General features: G+C 45.0%; 1 protein-coding gene across 2 annotated transcripts in view; it reads right to left on the reverse strand.

Moving 5' to 3' along the window:
* Window positions 1-394: 394 nt before the first annotated feature.
* Window positions 395-21,926, reverse strand: part of LOC147635476 (putative beta-1,4-xylosyltransferase IRX14H) — a 58,494-nt gene continuing 36,962 nt past the window's right edge. For both annotated transcript variants that reach the window (XM_086802767.1, XM_086802766.1), the window contains one exon: window positions 395-1,450. In XM_086802767.1, coding sequence (XP_086658893.1) covers window positions 1,204-1,450 — 247 coding nt within the window. In that variant the 3' untranslated portion in view covers window positions 395-1,203. The remainder of the gene's footprint in view (window positions 1,451-21,926) is intronic.

A 21,926-nucleotide genomic window follows, 5' to 3' on the forward strand; every position in this document is an offset into this window, starting at 1 on the left:
TGAGCTCTAATCAAGAGAGGGCGACAGTGATGAATGATCCCCACCTCCTCATTCTCTCCCCAAAAATGCAAGACATATACCTATTGAGATGAGAATCCCTCACATTGCAACTGAGGAATGAAAAAGATGCAGTTGAGAATTTACAGTCTTTTATTTTTCTCAATAAGTTTTTCCACCAGCAGTGAGCACGGGTCCAAACCCTGTTTCTCTGCTTTGGGACTTCAACCCCACTCACCACTCTGCTACACAGTGGAATACATAGATCTTAATTGCCTGAAGAAAGCCTACAAATTGGTTTGCCTTCAAATAATCTGAAATTATTGTTCAGATTCAAAGCCTACACATTTGTCTAATCAATGTCTGGTATAGCAACTGTAGATGTTGCAGCTTCAAATTTTTACCTTCGAGCAAATTATTTTGATAATTTGTGAGAAAAATGCCAGCATGAAAACATCCTTTTGCTGACTGCTGCAGATAAGCACTTCCCTACCAGCAGATTGGTATCGGAAATTTCATTCCATGTTGAATTTAAGCTTCAAATCAAGAAAAAAGTTGAACATGCTCGCAATTTAAAAAATTTGCAAAATGAGCAAAAAAGTCCTCATCACAACTTATAACTCAGACCAGAAAATTACTTATGCTAAATACAGAAAATCAAGTGCAGTTTTGCTCATCTTCACTGACCAAGGTGCTAGAGTTCCACCATTCAGGCATATCATCAAGCAGCACTTCAAGACTATTTATTGATTTGTGCCACTACCTCTTAGATTCAGTAGTTCATAGAGCAAGAGCAGTGAGGAAAAAGGAAGGCCATTATATTTAGCCAGCAACAAGCTTTCTGGGCATTTGAACAATTTTTGCAGTTAGCTACCATTGAGACAGCAAGATGCCATGTGTAGCATTTTTCTGCTGTACTATCATCAAAGGTGCTGCATTTTCTACTCAATTGCATGCCCCATCTTCAGCATGTTGCACTCTGCTTTGCATGCATACACTATTTAAGAGCGAACAACTTTCTAGAGTCTGTCTGTCCTGTCGTGCTTTGCATGGGACGTCTTCAATGCTTGCTACAAGTTGCAAGACTTCATTCTGGGCTTCAAGACATACTCCATGAAAAGAATTGGATAGAGTGCATGCACAGAGAGTCGAGATGGAACATAACAAATACAAACAAGAATCATATCTATGAACAAGGAAAGGGATTCATTTTTCCTGTCTTGTACTACCCAAATACTGAGATGCCTGTTCAGCACCTTGACCCTGCTTTGCCTGATGAGCTCCCCGTTTTCCTCTTCCCCCTTTGGCACCCTTACTTCTGCGCTTACCGCGTTGGTTGGTTGCATCAGATGGTAGTAAAACAGGAGGAGGGGGAGGACGTGCCAGAGGAGCATCTGGCCAAGGGGTGCGCTTCGATGGCACCACAATATCCAGAGGAGGACTAATTACCCACCTGCACATATACACATACATTGGCATACATCATCTGAAACAGGCTAGCACTAAGAGCAAAACCAACCAAAGCAAGTCATTTATCATTCATCTTGCAACATAAGTGAGACTAATACATTATCATTATAAATTTGCTTCACAAAACAAAACAAAAACTACATGAAAAGAATTAGAACCATCCATGACTTGAACAAGGAATTTGGAAGAATACACATCCACCGCTATGGCTAAAGCACCAAGGAAGTCCCGTTCTCGCAAGGACACTATGACAATGAATTATAATCGTGCACCGTCCATGCCCTTCCCATAAATGCTATACGAGAATAGTCACTGTGAAGATCAGACAGGATTCAACGAGCTATGAAACATGATGTCAAAGCAACAAGGACCCTTAAGTGCTTCTATAAATGGTTTACAACCAGAAGGGGAAAAGAAACCCTTTAATCACACAGCAAATTCCTGACTGCAACTCTGGTGAAAAACTGTTTTCCTTAACATTGAACGAGAAAAGTTCTTCAGTAAACCAGAGGGAACCTTCAAAAGTAGCTTTAGAGTAAGTTCCAGACGCCATGTTCAAACTTCTGGAATTTAGTGGATGAGATGAACCTAGCAACAAGTACTTCTAACAGCCAGTAGGTTCATTTAGTATCAAAGGTTACACTGAAGGAACAAACAAAAGCCATACAAACATAACAAAGAGCAAGCCAGGATTGAGGACTGAAGTGAACTCAAGCAGATATCTTCCAACAAGCATGAGCTCAAGGTCATGACCCACACTTGAGTGATGGCTGTCTCACCATAGAGCTGCATTATGTCCATGGGCTGGGCCTAGGGGTACGTATAAACGGTCCCCACACCCTTGACGAAGATGACTTCTTTTCTCTAAATATGCCCCTCTGCCTTTACCAACCTTGTCCATCTTTGTGACGCCTAGCTATGGTGTACTTCAGCTGTCAGCTCAGAGCTCCCTCTTCCACACCAAGATACCAGTGCCCTTACAGTATATCCTCGTTAGCTTGATGTCTTAAACCTTGTCTAATAGCAATGCCTTTCAAGTTTCTATTTTATATGAAATTTGAAAAAAAGTTTGGGACTTTGACCCCCTAACTGCTCGACCCCCACTTGCTGCAGCCGGAAGTGACAGGCTAAATAACCCTATTGAAAACCCTCTCAAAAAAAGAGAAATTTTCTCTTAATACTGTTGCTTTTAGGTCTCCACTACAGGATCAGCAATAACTGATTTGCTTCATGCCAATGGATAAATCTGCACATGAGAAGCCTGAATTTGCATGTAATATACATGCTTAATTTTCCATACTCATTTTGCCGGTACACAAGAATCTCATGGAAGATGCACATGAAAAGACTGCTACTGGACCCATCTAGGATGACTATGTACCATAATCATTTCCTAAGAGTGATTAAGGATGGCTTTAGTTTAGATACCAGATAACTTAGGAAAGCCATGTACATTGAGACACAAAAGAGATAGATGTGATGCAGGTAAACTGCCAGGCTCCAGCTACAAATAGCCCTATTTGGGTTAGGCTTAACCCTAATGTGCACGAAATGGGGGCAGAAAACAAGAGAGAGAGAGAGAGAGAGAGAGAGAGGTGGGAGAGCAACACGTTGCTGAATGTATTAGAATGATAAGGTTGTATCTTCACAACCACAAGTACAAGGCATAATAATAAAATGCTGTCCATATAGTGTCCTTTCACACCGAGTGGTCAGGGGCAAAAACTCTTCAATATAGAAGGTAAAAAGTGTCCCTTACAAGCCCATGTTCACATCTAGCACTACCACTACGAGTTCTCCTACAAATCCCCCCTGTAGTGATAGTGTGAATATGTACAAGGTGACAAATCACTCTCCAAATGGGAGTAAGCTCAAAGCTTTGCAGAAAACTTCAAGCATCTCTCTAGTACAAGGCATAATAATAAAATGCTGTCCATATGGTGTCCTTTCACACCAAGTGGTCAAGGGGAAAAACTCTTCAATATAGAAGGTAAAAAGTGTCCCTTACAAGCCCATGTTCACACCTAGCACTACCACTATGAGTTCTCCTACAAATCCCCCCTTAGTGATAGTGTGAATATGTACAAGGTGACAGATCACTCTCCAAATGGGACCTCAAAGCTTTGCAAAAAGCTTCAAACATCTCTCTAGCCAATGTCTTAGTAAACAGATCTGCAATGTTCTCATGTGTAGGACAGTGAACCAAATCGATCTCCCTTGCATGTAGCCTCTCTGACATAGTGATGATGTATCTCTATGTGCTTGGTGCGAGCATGGAAGAGTCGATTCCGTGTTGCTACAGCCATAACTCTGACTGTCAGTGAGAATGGGAGTGAGAGTCTGCTAACTCCATGAAGACTTGTCACCTTTTTAGCATAATCATCCTTTTCAAAACGCTGTAATTTTTGCTCGAATTGCTCGGTGGCAAGGGCTGAAGCAATAAGCAAGAGCACGTGATGTAGATGCAAATATGTCATGCATAGATTCCGAGGCATGTGTATCACTTGAATTCAGCACTTCACCACTCCTTGCTTAGCTATCCATGTGGTGTCCAAGACCACAAGATCATTTCCCCGCTGAGGAGAGGGAAACAACCATGCTTTTGATACCAATGTAATTCACCCGGTTGGGTTGTAAAACATGCGCTACGGAAGCACACCTTTCACTTCTGATTTCCACTTCCAAGTCTTGCTGAAGAACTAATCATCTAGTCCATTGTTGTCTCCATGCTTGCGATCCCTTTCCCTTAACACAAGGGCGGATCACTTGCCAGAATTGATCATGCCTATTGCTAGGCCTTTGAAATTGATCTGAGAGCTAATGATGTACAGGTTCTAGGTACATACTCCCAAAGTATGCTTTCCTCCAGCTTTGCCTATTACAGACCACTCCATATGCTACGTTGGTTGCATTCTTCTGATGGATCTATGCACCTCCTTGGGACTATGCTAGTGGTTGAGCCTGAATGCTCTAATATGAATAAGACAGAAGAGAGAAGACAAGAGAGATCGCTGGTGTCATGGTTTTCTTTATTATATGGTACAAAAAGGTGAATGACTGACTGTACATCTTCCAAGGCCCTTGGTCTACCCCAATAGGGTGACCTCTAGCATTCTACATGCTATTATTGACTTCTAGACTTCTTCAAATGATGAATGAATGAATCCAAATGATGGTTTTCTCCTTATATACATGTTGAAGGTATTGGTCGACCACTTGACTACTGTCGGCCTCTTTGCTGGACATGGAATATTCATAAAATTCTATTACAGCAACAGTTGAGTGTGTATGACTCAAAAGAGTATTGGCAGAACTTCATGTGGGATCACAATCTGCTAGACCCATTCTCACTGGTGCTATCGCTGTGGCATGGAACCAGTTTTCCGTGCTCATACTAAGCACATTGAAGTGCACTACCATTATGTCAGAGAGAGGCTGCATGCACGAGATATTAGACAACACAACAACATTGTAGATTTGTTCACCAAGGTCCTACCCAAGGAGAATTTTGAAGCTTTCCAAAAAGCTTTAGGCTTACTACCTTTTGGATATTGATCTGCTAGATTTTTGTAACATGCAGCGGAAGTATTCGTAATTGAGGATCCGGTCACACAAATGCTCACACCGTCTTCTGTATCTTGAGTTTCGCAAGTTTAGCAATCCATTTTAAGACTTCAAACTTTAAGAGAGAGAGAGAGAGAGAGAGAGAGAGAGAGAGAGAGAGAGAGAGAAAATGAAAGCCTATGAGACCAAAAAGGTTACAACAATTGGTGGATCTGATACAATGTCTGTGTAAGAAAAGCTAAAAACAACTAAACAACTAACTGAAACTGAACCAACTATGAGGAAAAGTACGGTACTAGGAGCTCCTAATGGATAACATCTGGGAGGAAAACTCCAGCAACAAAGGTAAGCATCATACACATCACTATCCAAAGATGTCTCTCATCGGTCGATGGCGGATATCCTCAATGTCCTCCATGGTGAGTACTCTGACTGGACGTCTCCCATGCCGTGCTAGTATGGTCCTGATCCTCTGTTGTAGTCTCCGCCGGTGTCGAGATGGGCCTCTCATCTTGGGGCGCCTGGACCACCCCAGCTCTATAGCCTGATCAATCAGTGTACCTCTGGTGCGGCTATACTCTGGGGCTAGCTGCAATGCCTGCTCGCCTGACTGCTCAATCTCTGGTCGAAAGAAGTCTGTAATCCGCCTCTGTAGGTGTCTCTCCCTCTCTGATCCCCTCCCTCTCAAGAGACCCTCTCTATGTCTACGCAGCTCCGACAAGTATAATCCGAGGCATCTTTGATCCTGGTATCTCATGACTCTAGAAAGTGGTCCGAAACCCTCTCTAAATAGGCAGTGAAAACGGCCTCGTATCTCATAATATACTGGACAGTGACATATGTAATGTAACTCTGTCTCTGGTTCCATCTGGCACAGCTGATAAATCCTGGCCTCAGCTGGTACTCCTCTGAATCTGCCAGCCTCAATCTCTAGCTGGTGTGAGGATGTGCGCATCTGACCAATAGCACACCGTACCCCATGAGAAAGATGAGTATCCATGTAGTTGGGTCTAATCACAAACCCATCCTCCGTGAGCTGGAGAAGATGATCTCTATAGAAAGCCATCTTCGTACCAAGCTCGTGTGTCGGCTGTATCCACGTCCTCCTAGTGTCCAGCTGAGTCAAGTCCTGCCTAATAAGTCTGGTAATCTCTACCCGTGTGAGAGAGAGGGAGGGTGCATCCACGGAGTACTGAAATGGAGGTAGCCTGTCCATACTAAAGCCATGCAGTTGGAACCAAGCTGTCATCTGTGCATACCAACATGATCCGTCTCCCTGTGATGCCAACTGTCGTGAAGACTCCAGGGCTAAGCGAGCATGTCTGTCTCTAGGGAGAGCCCAAGTGCTATGTATAAAGCGAGTGAGTGCCTCTACTACCAATGGGGGGGCAGCCATCTCTGCACGGATAATATCATGTGGTACGGAGACCTTGGCCCTAATCATCCGGGAAATCATAGAAACCAAGGGCCTCTCCATACGTCTCCATCCATCAGTGCTACCAGCTCGGCTATGGTGATCCACTGAGGGTCCCCATATCTCCACTCCATACAGCATGGCTGAAGTGACCAAAGTGTCAAAGAGCCAGAGCTTTGTTCGAGGTTCCTGAAATTGATCTTGCGAACACATCCTCTCTAGTCTCCCCAATGCTGCATAAGCTCTGGTCAATCTGGTCTCCGCTGCTCTCCTCAAGGAAAATAGTGGGCCACTAAAAACCACACCAAGGTAAGTATATGCATCTGTATACTCCACTGTCTCCTGACCATATGTAAAGGTGGATACTGACCTCCTAACCCACTGTGCTATGGTGTTAAACACCATCACCTTGGTTTTACCAAGTTAACAGACAATCCACTGTCCTGTGCAAACGTGTGCAATGCATCCAAATGACGCTGCATCCCCTCTGGAGAATCTGAGATCAGCACAATATCATCACATACAATAACAACGGAATCCATGTCCCTGCTAGCTGTGCTCCTCTGTCACCCTCCTGCTCTACATAGTCCGAAACCTCATCCACATACATCCCAAATAAGGTGGGAGAAAGGGAGCAGCCCTATTTCACCCCAATAGTGGAGTGAACCATCTCAGATATACCCTGAGTACCTGCCCCACAACTGTCCTGTATAAAATCAGCTCTGTGGGCACTCCCATCTCCTGTAGTCTGCGCATCAGTCTGGCTCTCGGTACTGTGTCAAAAGCTTTGCGGAAATCCACAAAGCAACAATAAATCCTCCTGCCATATAATCTGCCCTCCTTAATAATAGCTCTGAGTGTCAAGATATGGTCAAGAGTGGAGAAACCTCTCCTGGACCCTGCCTGCCCTCTCTCTCTGCCCGTCTACTCAACTCCTCCTCAAGAATAGATGCATATAATCTAGCCAATGTGTGACCAATCATGATGGTACGATAATTCCCAGGAAGCATGGGATCCCCTGACTTGAAGATAGGCACAATCGTGGACATATTCCAAGTCTCAAGAAAACCCTCACACATGGCTCGGTTAAACATCATAGCAATAAGCTCTGCAAGCATATCTCTGGCATGAATAAAGTGCTCTGCTACCAAACCATCATGATCATATGCTCTCCCAGTCCTCATCCTGTCAATAGCTTTCCTTACCATCTCAGCAGTAAAGAAAGCACATGTCTCTGGGCATGGCTCCGATGGGTCTGGCAGGGGCGGCTGTCCTAGTGCTGTGTACAGGGATGCTGCATACTCACCCCAAATCTCTGTGGAGGTAATGGCTAGTGATGGTGAATGCTCATGGAATAGTCTCCATGCCTCGCCTGAGTCCTGACTCATAAATAACTGATACAAATCCCTCTCTAACTGAGCAAGACAAGCACTCTTCTTCCGTCGCACTAGGTGCCGGAAGGTAATCCGTGACTGTCTGTGAGTGGTAACACCCATGAGCACCTCTCTCTGTAATCTGATCCTCATCTCTCTGCACTCCTCATCATACCAACTGTTTTGGGGCATGTTCCCAAATCGTCTCCGTGTAGGCTGACTATGGGGATATGCCTTTGATGCTGCAGCATGAAGCGTCTCTATCAATATCTGAGTGAGCTCATCTAATGGCTGTCCCGGCTCCTCGGCACATAAGCGTCTGTATATCTCATCCGTGTACACGGTGTCAGTCTCCCTCATAAAGGTATAACGAGTGTGTGTGGAGACATGTCCCAATGGAGCGGTGCTAACTGAAATGTGAGAGTGAAGGACAATATAGCATGATCCACTGCTATTCCAACCGGCCTAGTGCCTACCATAAAATCCTGAAAAGAGGGAATGAGACTGGGCTGAGCCATAACATAGTCCACTGTACTAGCACCATGCCGATGTGGAAAGCTAGTGAAACTGCTCGATGTCGGGAATCTCTGTAGGCCATTCAGGATGGCCAATCCATGTGCAGTCCCCATGTCTATCAAATACCCCCCATACACTGTATGTTCCTCATCCTGTGAGAGTCTAATAGGCCCATATCCCTAACATCAAGCTCCCTCAACATCTCCTCTGAGGTATCATAAAATATTGTCTGGTTATGGGCGGTCCTGGCATTGAAGTCCCCCAAGAGAATGATGTCACCATCCTTGGAGAACTCCCAAATGTCATCATCCAAAATAGAAAAGGGAGACTGCCCGCTAGGTGATGCATACACTGATGTACTAGGAGCAAAATAGCATATAGCAATGTAGAGATATCTGCCCGTCTCTGCCCTCAGTCTAACCCACATGTACCTAGCCTGCTCATCTCTGCGGACTATATGTATTAGTGGCTGTAGCTCCTCTCTAAACAATACTGCCACTCCTCCTAATCCCCGTCCTCTATGCTCTAAAGGAGTCTCCTGTCTACAAGCCGTCTCCCATCGGTATCCACTAACATGTGGCATGGACTGTCCAGGAGCCTGATGCATCTCACAGTAGAAGATGATGTCCCTCCCAGTGAAACTATCCTCAAAAGCCCCTACATCAAGGCGTAGAGATCCATTACAATTCCAAGTAGCAACTTTGAGTGTAGTCCCATAGGTCTCGCGCCGTCATGAAGAGCGCCTCTCCATAATCACCACTCTACCATCTCTATAGAAGGCCACTTTCCCTTTCTCTCAGGCTGCCCTTATCTCGGGCATAACTTCTTTCATGTGGGCAAGTTGCAAGAGTGTGAGGTCATCTCCAAGAAATATTCCCATCTTCTTGAGTGTAGGACGTCTCTTCAAGAAGTCCTTCTTCGCTTCCATGGAAGGGAAACGAATGATAAGTGATCTCTCCTTAGAAGATTCGCCACTACCTTCTCTCTTCTTTCCCACTCTCCATGCCTTTGTGTGCGTGGCTTCAATGCCCATCATAGAGAAGAGCTCCTTGGTTTCCCTTTCTGCATCATCACGGTCTTTTAGACCGGACGCTCGTACATGTAGGGTCTTCCTCCTTTGCTCCTCTTCAAGGGTCATGTTGATGATGGTGGGAGTGGGGATGGGTGGCGATTCTTTACCTTTTCCTTTTTTGGCGACCTCGATTCATTTCTCCGCCTCGTCCATCTTCTTTTGTGTCTTTGTGATCACCTCCATCCATGAAGATGTCTTCTCTTTATGTTGCTCCAGAGAGAGATGGAAATTGTACACCGTATGGGGTCCCGAATTACCCACTGAAGGCCCCCTATCCCGTTACCAGAACAGTATTTGCTTTATTACTTTGAAGAGACTGACGGTGGACTGACGATAAGCCTAACGCAAGATCTCGGAAGGCCAAGAGTCGGGCTGAACTGTACACGGCTGTAGAAGCACCAATGATGTCCAATCTTGGGCCTATGCACTCTTCCCAATGAAATGAGGGAAGGTTGCAAATCTGAGGCTGAGATAGAGGCTGTTTGGGACTGTTCTAGGCTATGTATGAATGCTATAAATGAATATGAATGCTGAGTTTTACCTTCACCAATTGACTATAGCAAAACGATGAAGAGATGAATGCTGAAAACTCGTTGTATGTAGAAAACGCAAGGTTTACTGATGGCTGAATGCTGTAGACTGCTGTGTTTTGCTGATGGAGGGTTGGATGCTCATGTGTTGATGCTCCTATGGCTGTAGGATGAAACGCTTCTCCAAAACGCTGAATGCTGAGGTGAACTATGGGCTGAATATTGAAACGCTGAAGCGCTTGATGCTGATTGCTGAGATGATGTGAATTAATGAGCAAAGCAAGCCTATTTATACTATACTATACTGAGGGCTGGTCAGTTGGCACTAAATGCTGGCCGACTGGATACAAAATGCTACACGACTGATAAATGGTGTTTAAATGCTGGAAATTGTGAAAAAAATGCCAGATAAATCCTAATAAATATTCCAAGGCTACCAGATGCTATTTCAAGGCTTCTGCAATGATCTATATGCAATGGATGAATGCTATGCAATATGCAGAGTGCTTTCTAATGCAAACCCTAAGGTTTCTACTGACTCTACATGCATGAATGCATCACTTCAAGTGGGTCAAGGGACTTGGATGGACTGACTGACTAAGGCGGAGAATGACCTACGTAGCTCATGCCTGACTTATCTTGGACCGAGGATTACAATGGGGTCACGGCGTACGACAAATATCATCCTAAAAGGTGCTAATACTGTACAATGTTGCGCTGATGATGATGAGCACCATACACTACAGTGCACAGTGCATGTGACATTCCCTCCTGCTTAGCTTGGAGGCAGGTTCATGGCTTTCAAGTAATCCGCCAACAACTATGTCAAATCCCCACCGGATCTCCTCGTGATCGTTCCTGGTACGAGACTCGAATCCTGCAAACAAACAAACAAACAACAAGGGGGTGCAGGCCTGACTCACCTCCCAACCATGACAGCCGTGGGCAAGCCCACAGTCTTGGCTGTCCCCACCGAGCCACGAGCTGAGCTAACTAGGTTGACATACCGATCAATCTCCATCTCGCGACGTCCCATACCGCCACGAAGCTACCCTCGCGGGCCTCGAGATTGCTACCGGCCTCGGCTACGTAAAGCAGGTGCACATCTGCACTAGATCCAGGCTCCAAGACCATAGAGCTCTCACAAATCTCGCGAGACTCTATATGACTAATGACTAACCTTGGCCACCCTTTTATAGGCTCTTGGCCGGTCATCGGGCGTCCACACTTGGGCGCCCGCCCGTCCATACTTGGGTGCCCGCCCGCTAGTCTTTTCCTAACTCAGCTCGCCAATTAGCCTGCCTAGCTCCAAGCTTCCCCAAACCTCGAAGCTAGTCTTGTGTGCGTGTAGCACACGGTATATACACACTGTGCACATGACATACTCCCCTTCCTCTAAGAGCTCACTCCTGAGCTCACTAAAAAGCCAGGGTAATCTCTCTGAAGAGTAGTCAATGTCTCCCATGTAGCATCCTCCTCAACACGATCCTTCCACTTGATCTTGTATTCTGTGATAAGCGTATTATGCAATCTTCTTTCACGAAATCCAAGAATCTTTTCAGGTTCATGCGGAACAAATGTCATGTTGAGGAGTAACTAACTGGTCTGATCCACCTAGTACGTCCTTAAGTCTACTTACATGAAATACAGGATGAACTTATACATGAAAAGGCAAATCCAATTCATATGCAACTGAACCAATCCTTCGTGTAATACAAAATGGTCCACAGTATCTAGGGGATAATTTCGGAGATCGACCTGTCCGTAAAGTCTCGGAATCTTTCGGAACTCGCAAATACACCATCGTTCCTTCAGAGAACTCTCTGGGTGAACGATGTCTATTAGAATAAAACCTATCTCGATCTTGAGCACTTCTAATAGATTCTTTCGCAACTTGTAACATTTCCTGCATATCTTGCAAAAAATTACGTGCTACATCATGCTGAAGTCCAGAGAATCCTACTATAACAGGTGATCTAGGTTGAAAACCATACATAAGCATGAAAGGACTAAAAGTGTACTCGTATACTTAGTACTGTTATATGCAGATTCTAACATAGGAAGATAATTCTCCCATGAACTCTGTCTTTTGGATACATATGCTCGAAGCATATCCTCCAAAATCTGATTCACTCTTTCAGTATGGCCATCAAATTAAGGATGATCTGAGGAACTCAAATTCAAAGTTGTTTCCAACTTCTCAAAAACAAGTTTCCAAAAATCACTCGTAAACTTAGAGTCCCTATCACTAACTATGTCCTGCGGTAACCCGTAGAGTCTAAACAATTGCTCGATAAACTGTCGTGCTAATTGCGTAGCTGTAATAGTCTTTCGGGTCGATAAAAATCTAGCCATTTTTGTCAAGCGATCTACCACAACCCAAATAGAATCGTGGCCTTGATGTGTTCTTGGCAATCCGGTAATAAAATCCATGGAAATATTTTCCCATTTATTACCTTGGATTTGCAAAGGATGCAACAACCCAGCCTGTCTAAAGCGTTCAGCTTTATTTGCCTGACAAATTTGACACTTGAGAACATAATCTTCTACATACCCTTTCATCTTTGGCCAATAAAAAGTGTGTTTCACTAACGATAGTGTCCTGTGTATCCCAGGGTGTCCAACAGAAGGGGCGTCGTGACACTCCTTAAGAATCTTGGACCTAATGTCCGGGATCTGTGGTACACAAATTTTGTCATTACGGAATAGTAAACCGTTCCGAATCATCCACTGGCCTCTTGCAGCCTGAATGGTAGACTGCTCAGTCATTTGAGTCTTGGTCAATCAATGAGCTCCCGTCCTGGATCTTCTGCCAAAATGAACCAAAATAACTATCAGTCCTGCAAAGCCCTCTCAATGACTGAAATAAGTCAGTAGAAATCTCGGTGAACGACAAAGTATTCACCTCTCTAATTCGACTAAGCGCATCTGCAACACTATTCATGGACCCTTTTCTATAACGAATCTCAAAATCAAAATCTTGCATTAATTCAACCCAACGAGCTTTCCTTCCTCTCAAATCATCCGCATCACACACATACTTGATTGACTGATGATCAGTCAATACCACAAACTTGGAGCCATATAAATAATGTCTCCAAACCTTGAGAGCATGAATCACAGCATAAAGCTCCTTCTCAAGGGTTGACCAACGAGATTGAGTGTCGTCTAGCTTTTTGCTTTCAAAAGCAACCGGTCTACCATCCTGAAATAGAGCAGCCCCGATGACATAGTCACTGGCATCAGTTTCAAGAACATAAGGCCGACTAGGATCGGGTAATGCTAAGATAGGTGCTTCCTTGACTTTATCTTTCAAAAGTCTTAAGGCCATATCCAAATTGTTATTCCAAGTGATAGGCTGATTTGACTTACGTCCACGACCTTTCAATAAGTCAGTCATCGGTAGTGTAAGCTGAGAGTACTCTCGCACAGATTTCCGAAGAAAAACAACAAAACCGAGAAAAGAACGAAGTTGTTTCACTGTTCGCGGTATAGGCCAGTCCAGAACCTTCTGAACTCGGTCATCGTCAATGCTCAATCCATCTCTAGTGATCTTGTGTCCCAAGTAAATGATGTCTGTCATAAAAAACTCACATTTACTTAACTTAGCATATAGTCGATTCTGTCTTAAAATAGATAAGACAATCGTGAGGTGTCTAACATGATCCTCAAGAGTACGACTATATATCAAAATATCATCCAGAAACACCACCACAAATTTTCCCAAATGTTCACGAAAAAGATCGTTCATCATTTGCTGGAAAGTGGCTGGAGCATTGGTTAACCCAAAAGGTAATACGAGAAACTCATAATGGCCATACCTAGTCCGAAAGGCGGTTCTTTCGACATGCCTTTCATGAATATGTATCTGGTGATAGCCAGTACGTAAATCTATCTTCGTGAAATATTTCGCTCTTGCTAATCGGTCAATCAAGTCATCTGATCTAGGGAGAGGATAATGGTTCTTAATTGTCAGCTTGTTCAATCTCTTGTAATCTATACACATTCTCCAGGTGTTGTCCTTCTTTCTCCTAAGCAACACAGGTGCACCCCAAGGTGATTTACTTGGACGGATCTGGCCCATCCTCAAATAATCTTCGAGTTGTTTAGCCAACTCATCTTCCTTAGCTTGGCTCATCCTGTAAGGTGGAATACTGACAGGATGGACACCAGGGATCAAGTCAATACGATGATCGACGGCCCGTTCAGGTGGTAAACCCGATGGCAGTTCCTTAGGAAATACATCTTGAAACGAATCAAGTATCTTCTGTAATTCTTTGCTTTCAAACACACTTAATTCATTTACATCCATGGAAAGGATGAGAAAGGAAGAAAGTGGAATCAATACACAATGGAAAGCGGTATACAAAGAAGAATCCATTATATTTCCAAAATCAACTGTATATACAAGAGGTCCCTGAGAGGGATAAATACAATCACCTAAAATACTATACTGGATGTCCCTATGCTGAAAAGAAAAAATATGACTAGACCAATCTATCTAGACTTAAAGAGTCTTAAACCACTCAATCCCTAATAACAAGTCTACATTTTCTAGGTGCATAACATAGCATTCCAGAGTATCTTTGTAGTCCTGAATCTAGATTGAAAGGATCTCCACCTTTCGATCCCATACTTGCCTTCCCGCAGGTAGGCATACCTCATAGGTATGATCGCTGGGTTGTCGTATCAAGACTCAATTTCTGCACAAGTTTGTAGTTAACAAAGTTGTGTGAGCTGCCAGGGTCTAGAAGAATGTGAATTTTATAGCCATTCACTTCTCCATAAACTCGGAGAAGATTATGCAAGCCAAATACTTTAGAGTTGAACAGACAATCAGAACATGTACTAGGGCGAGAAAGTACAGTAATTGACGTACCTGTCAAAGACAACTGATTAGCTGCCTTTGGTTTGGATCCTGCATTGGTCTTTGCACCCTTTTGCTTCGGACACTCATTATGCATGTGTCCTTCTTCTTCGCAGATAAAACAACGTCCTTCCTTCTTGAGCTTTAAAGCCCTAAGGAGTCATTTCTTCTTCGCTGGAGTCGAACTTGAATTCTTCGAAGGTTGGTCCGAAGACTTTCCTTCAGTCGTGTTAGCCATAGGTGCGGAGAACTTTCGTTTGTGCTTGTTTCCCTGCTCGGTAACGGGTTTAGACTTGGAAGAGACCATTGTATCATCATAGATACGAGCTAAATGAATGGCTTCGTCCAATGTTTTGCATTTGTTATTTTTAACTTGTAAACGGTATGAGTCTGGTAAACCAGCTACGAAGAACCCCAAAAGAGTAGTGGAATCCATATTTGTAGCTTTGTCCCTAAACTTCTGGAGGTAGACGTCATAAGTGAGGTGCTGCGAGATCATGGTCAAAGCTGTAAACCGGGCAACAACATCATAATCATCCTCTTTCTTGAGGAATTCCTTCTTGAAGACGTCTTCGAATTGTGCCCAAGTTGTTGGCTTAGGGTTGAGTTTCTTCCACCAAAGCAAAGCTTTGCCGGAGAGGAAACTTGCTGCTAACTGGATCTTTTTTCCATCATCATATGGATGAAACTGAAAATGGACCTGCCACTTATGTAGCCAAGTGTCCACGATCTCCTTGGTACGTTGCTTTTGCTCGCCCCCGAACGGTTCCGGAGTAATGTTGGGGCCTAAAGCAGAGGCCAAGGTATCCATACCCGAAAGAGTAGAGAGGATAGTGGTCAAAAGAGAGATGGAGTTCTGCAAGGCTTGCATCTGGGCTGCAATTTGTGCCTGACGTTCCGAAGAAGAAGCTTCGATAGCTACTTTGAACTCGTGGAAATCTGATTTTGACACACAATCGTAAAAAAGATCGGCATCGGTATCTTCCGTAGCCGGCAAGCCTTCGCGTTCGACAAGGGGCTCCACCTCCGATTCTTGGGTCGACATCGTGAAGAGGACAAGTGGAGAGAATATTCGATCTTCGCACAATAAAAGTGCAAGGGAACTTGAGAGCTTGAGAGCTTGAGAACTTGAGAGATGTGTGGCACTATCCCCAAAAGCTACTTGAGCTTTTGCTTTTGTGTTATATATATATATATATATATATATATATATATATATATATATATATATATATTCTGTTTTCTTTCAAAAAAACAAACACCTTTAAACCTTGGAGGGGGGCTTTTAAACTTTTTTTAAAAAAATTAAACTAAAAAAAAACGAAAGCAAGCCCAAATCAGCGAGTGCTTTCCTTGTTTTTTTTTTCTCTTCCCTCCTAGATTAGCGCTGCCAGCTGCCTGCGTTGCTGACGTCATCAACCGGCTGTCTTCGCCAACCTTTCTGCCGGCGCCAGCTTTGCTCAAGCATCCAGGGTGGCCTGCGTTGGCCTACGCCTAGGCTTGGCCGCCTGCACAAGCCTGGCCCAGGCGCCCGCCAGTCTGGTCGCCTGGCTGCGTAGGCCTAGGCGCCTGGCCACCTGGCTACGCAGGCCTAGGCGCCCGCCAGCAGGGCGGCCTACGTAGGCCTGGCCGGCTGCCAGCCTGGCCGCCTGCATAGGCACGTCTGCCCAACACCTGCCCACCAGCATCGCTCGGTACGACCAGCACTGCCACGTTCGCCTCTCACGCTTTCTCTCTCTCTCTCGTTCAGCCAAAACAAACGAAGATGCTTTTTTCTATTTTCTCTCTGCTGAAACTGTTTATACAATTCAAAACCATCTTTCCTCTTCTTTGCAAAGCAAACAACCCTTTCTAGACCGCAATCGCTAACATACTGAATCTGAAAACAGCAGTATGCACAGAAAAAACAGCAAGCTTTTTTGAACACATACCTTTCTTCGACCTCATCTTCTCTACCTACCGACTTGCTCGTTTACGAGGCATGCTCTGATACCACTGTCAAATCCCCACTGAATCTCCTCGTGATCGTTCCTGGTACGAGACTCGAATCCTGCAAACAAACAAACAAACAACAAGGGGGTGCAGACCTGACTCACCTCCCAACCATGACAGCCATGGGCAAGCCCACGGTCTTGGCTGTCCCCACCGAGCCACGAGCTGAGCTAACTAGGTTGACGTACCGATCAATCTCCACCTCGCGACGTCCCATACCACCACGAAGCTACCCTCACAGGCCTCGAGATTGCTGTCGGCCTCGCCTGCGTAAAGCAGGTGCACGTTTGCACTAGATCCACGCTCCAAGACCATAGAGCTCTCACAAATCTCGCGAGACTCTATATGAAATGACTAACCTTGGCCACCCTTTTATAGGCTCTTGGCCGGTCATCGGGCGTCCACACTTGGGCGCCCGCCCGTTAATACTTGGGTGCCCGTCCGCTAGTCTTTTCTTAACTCAACTCGCCAATCAGCCTGCCTAGCTCCAAGCTTCCCCAAACCTCGAAGCTAGTCTTGTGTGCATGTAGCACACGGTAGATACACACTGTGCACATGACAAACTGGGGTTACTGTTGAAAGAACTCCTCGTCTAGCCAAATGGCTTCATGGGTACCTCAATCTCGGAACTTCGTATAGAACTGACGTATCCGTCGACCAGAACCATGCTTCAAACGATGAAGAAAGATCTGCTCAAGCTCGATGACTTCGGCTTCGTCTACTGTGTCTGGATGTTATTCATCTGAAACATCAAAAACTTCTGGTCCAACATATGGTTTTAGCCAAGAAACATGGAAAACATCATGCATCATCCAACTGTTAGGCAATTTCATCTTCATGGAGACATCACTTAACTTTTTAACTATTGGGAAAGGTCCAATGTTGGGGTAAAGGCATTATGCCCACCCTTATAGTGTGTACTAGCCCATAAGTTTTTTAGTACATAGTACACTTAGTACTTTTAATGTACTAAGTGCACTATGTGTACTAGAGCAAATATACATGTGTGATAGGGGAGTCACACACTCATACTGTGAGTTGACTTTATCCCCACACATATCTCTCTCTCTCTCTCTCTCTCCCTTCTTCTCTGTGTATGTCTCCCACATGAAACTCTAACTCTCTTCCTTCAACTGGTATCAGAGCCACGGTTGTGTCCGTGTGTGTGCGGGTGTGCAGAGTCGTCTTCATCGCGAAGAAGAAGCTCGACTATGGAGCCTTGAGCTTGACACGAGCAGAGGAGATTGCTTGGAGCTTTCTAGTGCTTAGCAAGGAGCACGTGCGCTGCAAGACAATGAGAGAGGTTGCGTGTGTGTCCCTGCTTTGAAACCACTGTGTGTCCCTGCGTTGGGCAGCGACTGTGTGTCCCTGCGTTGAACCAGTCGCAGGCAGGTGGGCGGAAAGAGCAGGAAGTCGAGGGCGGCCTTAACGCAAAGACACGCAGGCGAAGGCGGCGGCAACAAACACGGCCTGGCCACAAGGCGTAGCAACGCACACCACGCCCGCCCAAGCGCAAGGTGTCGCGTCCCCGCCGTTCCACGTGTCCAACGCTCCTAGAGAATCCTCACTTCTCCGACGCGGCCGGCAAGAAGGTCATCGTCATCGGCGTCCCCGGTGCTTTCACGCCAACTTGCAGCTTAAAGCAAAAGTAACGCAAGCGGCAGGGATCATTTCTAGGGCAGCGCCGAGGTCATCAAGCTCACGGCGGCAAGCTTGCCCGCCTCGCTGCATTTGGAGGCCAAGTCCTTCAGATCATCCTGACTAAGAGCAGGAGACCTTGGCTGCAGAGCAGGGCTTGAGGCCTAAGGAGGCAGCCACAGAAGCGGGCTGGAGAGCAGCAGCCAGAGAGCCCTTCTCGAGCGCAGGCCGGACGAAGGAAGGGGCCAATCGCAATGTCAGAGAAGCGGCCATGATTGTTACCGTCTGGCTCAGAGAGCTTTAAGATTGTGCTGCCGCTGACCATCAGCCTGCAACAGCCCGTCAGCAAATCCCGCCTACTAAATTTGTACGAGGTATTTGCTTCAATTTTGGATTTGCATGTCCATTTTCATCAATTGAGCAGGTACAGGTCCAAATTGCTCAGATTTGAGCACAATTGGCAACAATTGGGTGACATTGGTCACATTCCGGGTCAATTGGCAGGAAATTGGATGTCAACATTTGGGGCTTTTGATGTAATTGTGCCATTGGGCATTCATACATGCTGTATGATCTGAGTAATCTCACATTCGAGGCAAAATTGCAGGAAATTGGAGTGCAAATTAAAGGGCTTTTGTGCCAATTGGGTTGATTTGCATGCAGGCACTGGCATTTGATGTTTTGGGCAATGTGTTGATGCCTGTCAAGCACTCAATGTGCCAGTAAATCAAAGGGCTTTTATGTATTGGATGTATATGTGGCCAGGGGGAAGCATTGTGAAGACTCTGGATGCCTTCATGTGCATTAATGTACCATGCATGATCAGAAATTGATCTTGAATCAAGGGGCTTTTCAAGATTTTGTGCTTGTTGAGCTTGGCAAAGCAGCAGGGAAGACTTTTATGCCTTGAACCCTCAGAAATCCACTTTCAGTCAAGGGGCTTTTGCTCAATTTCTGTCCGGGACTGTTGTATGCAGTGGTAGGGACTGTCAAGGTCTGATTTTCACTCATTTGGACAGCCAGGAGAGCATTTATTGCTACTGTACTTGCCAGTACAGATTTGGTACAACTTTGTACAAGTTTTGGCATGGCTGTACATTGATTTGGGTGAGGAAAAGGCTCATTTTCAGCTACTGTACTTGCCGGTACAGATTTGGTACATCATTGGTGAGCACTTAGTACTGTTGTACAGTACTTTGGAAGGGGAACAGAGCACATCTAAGGTGCTGTCATAAATCTGCAGCAACCAGATTTTGCTGATTTTATCACATTCAGTGGGAGGAGAGTTGCATTCGTGCTTCCGCAGTGGGAGATAAACTTTGGGAGAACAACTGTGAGCACTTTGTGTGCTTTGGTGCAGTGTTTGCACATCTTGCAGGGAATCAGGCATTGACTATGTCAAAGGTTGCATATTGCTATGGCAACCACAGGTGAGAGCTCTTCATTGCTTCACATCAAGAAGCTTGAAGGCTCACATAATTATGACATTTGGCAAACCCAGTGCTATAATGTGTTGCTCCGGAAGAAGCAGCACAAGCCCATCAAAGAAAGGGGTGTAATGCCCGCTTCTCTTACTGCTGAAGAATGGGAAGATATGGATGAGCTGGCAAGATCCACCATCATGTTGTCTGTGTCAGACTCTTTACTTTTCAGCATACGTGAAGAGAAGACAGCTTGGGGAATGTGGCAAAGATTGCAGGACTTGTATGCCCAGCAACGTGCCTCAAGTAAAGTGTATTGGTTGAAGAAACTCGTAGGTCTTCAAATGAAGGAAGGGGCGTCTATGAGAGCCCATCTAAATGAGTTTAATGGTGTTGTCAGCCAGGTGCTCTCCTTCAAGAGGAGATGAACAGGAAAAACAACTCTGTTGGAAAGTCCAATGCAATGAATGCACGTGGGAAATCCCAACAAAGGGGTAAAAGCCAAGAATGGGGAAGGAGCAAGTCCCGCTCCAAAAAGGACTTGGAATGCCATTATTGTGGCAAGAAGGGACATTTCAAAAAGCAATGCTACAAATGGAAGAATGATCAAAAGGAAAAGGGCAAAGGAAAGGACAAAGACAAAGATGAAGCCAAAGGGCAAAAGTGGAGTCAAGATTGAAGAAGTCAATGTGTCACATGCATTCCAAAGTTTTCGAATAATGCTCTCCAGAAACGCAAGGTAAACTTGGAATCTCTGTCTGATGTAATGGTGCTAGGCAAACCACAAATTGGGTACCAATGTTTGAGAAAAAGACGAGCTACGTCCTCAGCTGTGGCCGTATGCTTACATGGGATGAGCTTGCAGAACTTCCTGAAGCGATCCACAATGGTAAAACACTGAGTGTTACGAGATCCGGTGGATGCTGGTAGAGGCCCTACAAAGTCCATAGATATGTCGATGAAAGGTCCGTCAGGGATAAGCAAAGGTTGAAGTAACCCAGCCTTCTTTGAATGTGGAACCTTAACTTTTTGGCAAATCTTACAAGCTTGAACATGTGAATATACATCACGCCTCATTTTTGGCCAATAAAAGGACCGTTCTAATTTCTCAAGGGTGCTATATCCCTATGTCCTCCAACTAAGGAGTCATGGACATCATGGAGAAGAGCTAATCGCTTTTTCCGAATGACACAGAGGCGGTTCTTGAAGAACAACCAACCGTTCTGTACTGAATAATGGCCAAGCTCAGAAGTGAGGACCAAATTATACTGAGTACCAAACTCAAGGGAGTCGACATATTGGTCTTTCATGCTATCTAAGTCCTTCCCCATGATTTCGAGAATGGTAGACTCCTGGACTGCCTGGATGCTGGCCTTTCAACTAAGAGCATCTACTACTGGGTTATGCTTACCAGGGATGTACTCAATCATTCCTCCAAATCGTTGGAAGAGTTAACTCCACCTGGCTTGCCGATCACTCCACTGGGCACTTGGCATGGTTTGAAGCCACACTGTGCTTGGTGGTCTGTTTTGACTGTGAAAACCTATCCATAAAGAAAAGGCTTGCGTTGTGATCACACCCAAAAGCTCTTTGTCATAAACCGAATAATTCTTTTCGACGACATCCAACTTTCGATTGTACTAGGCCACGGGTCTATTATCTTACTAGAGAACTGCACCTATGGCTACATTGCTTGCATCGGTAATTACCTCAAAAGGTTCATCCCAAGATGCTAACTTCAAAACAGGTGCTTCTAAGGCAGCTTTCTGGAGTACACGGAATGCATCAATTGCCTTGCCTGTGACTGAGACTTTTTGTTTACGAGTCTTCACCCCCTTGAGCAAGTCGGTGAGAGGTGCTACAAGGTTGGAAAACTGGTGAACATGGGTGCTGTAGGCTTGACAAAGACCTATGAAAGAACGGATCTCTTGGGCGGTCTGAGGGATGTCCCAATCTAAGATCTCTTGAACTTTTGAGAGGTCCAATCGAATCCCATCGGAACCGATGATATAGCCCAAGTATTGAACCTCTTTAAGCCGAAGATAGACTTTTTAGCGTTTATGTAGAGCCCA

Source organism: Cibotium barometz, chromosome 9 (assembly GCF_041138505.1).
Source record: "Cibotium barometz isolate CiBa-2024 chromosome 9, ASM4113850v1, whole genome shotgun sequence".
NCBI lineage: Eukaryota > Viridiplantae > Streptophyta > Polypodiopsida > Cyatheales > Cibotiaceae > Cibotium > Cibotium barometz.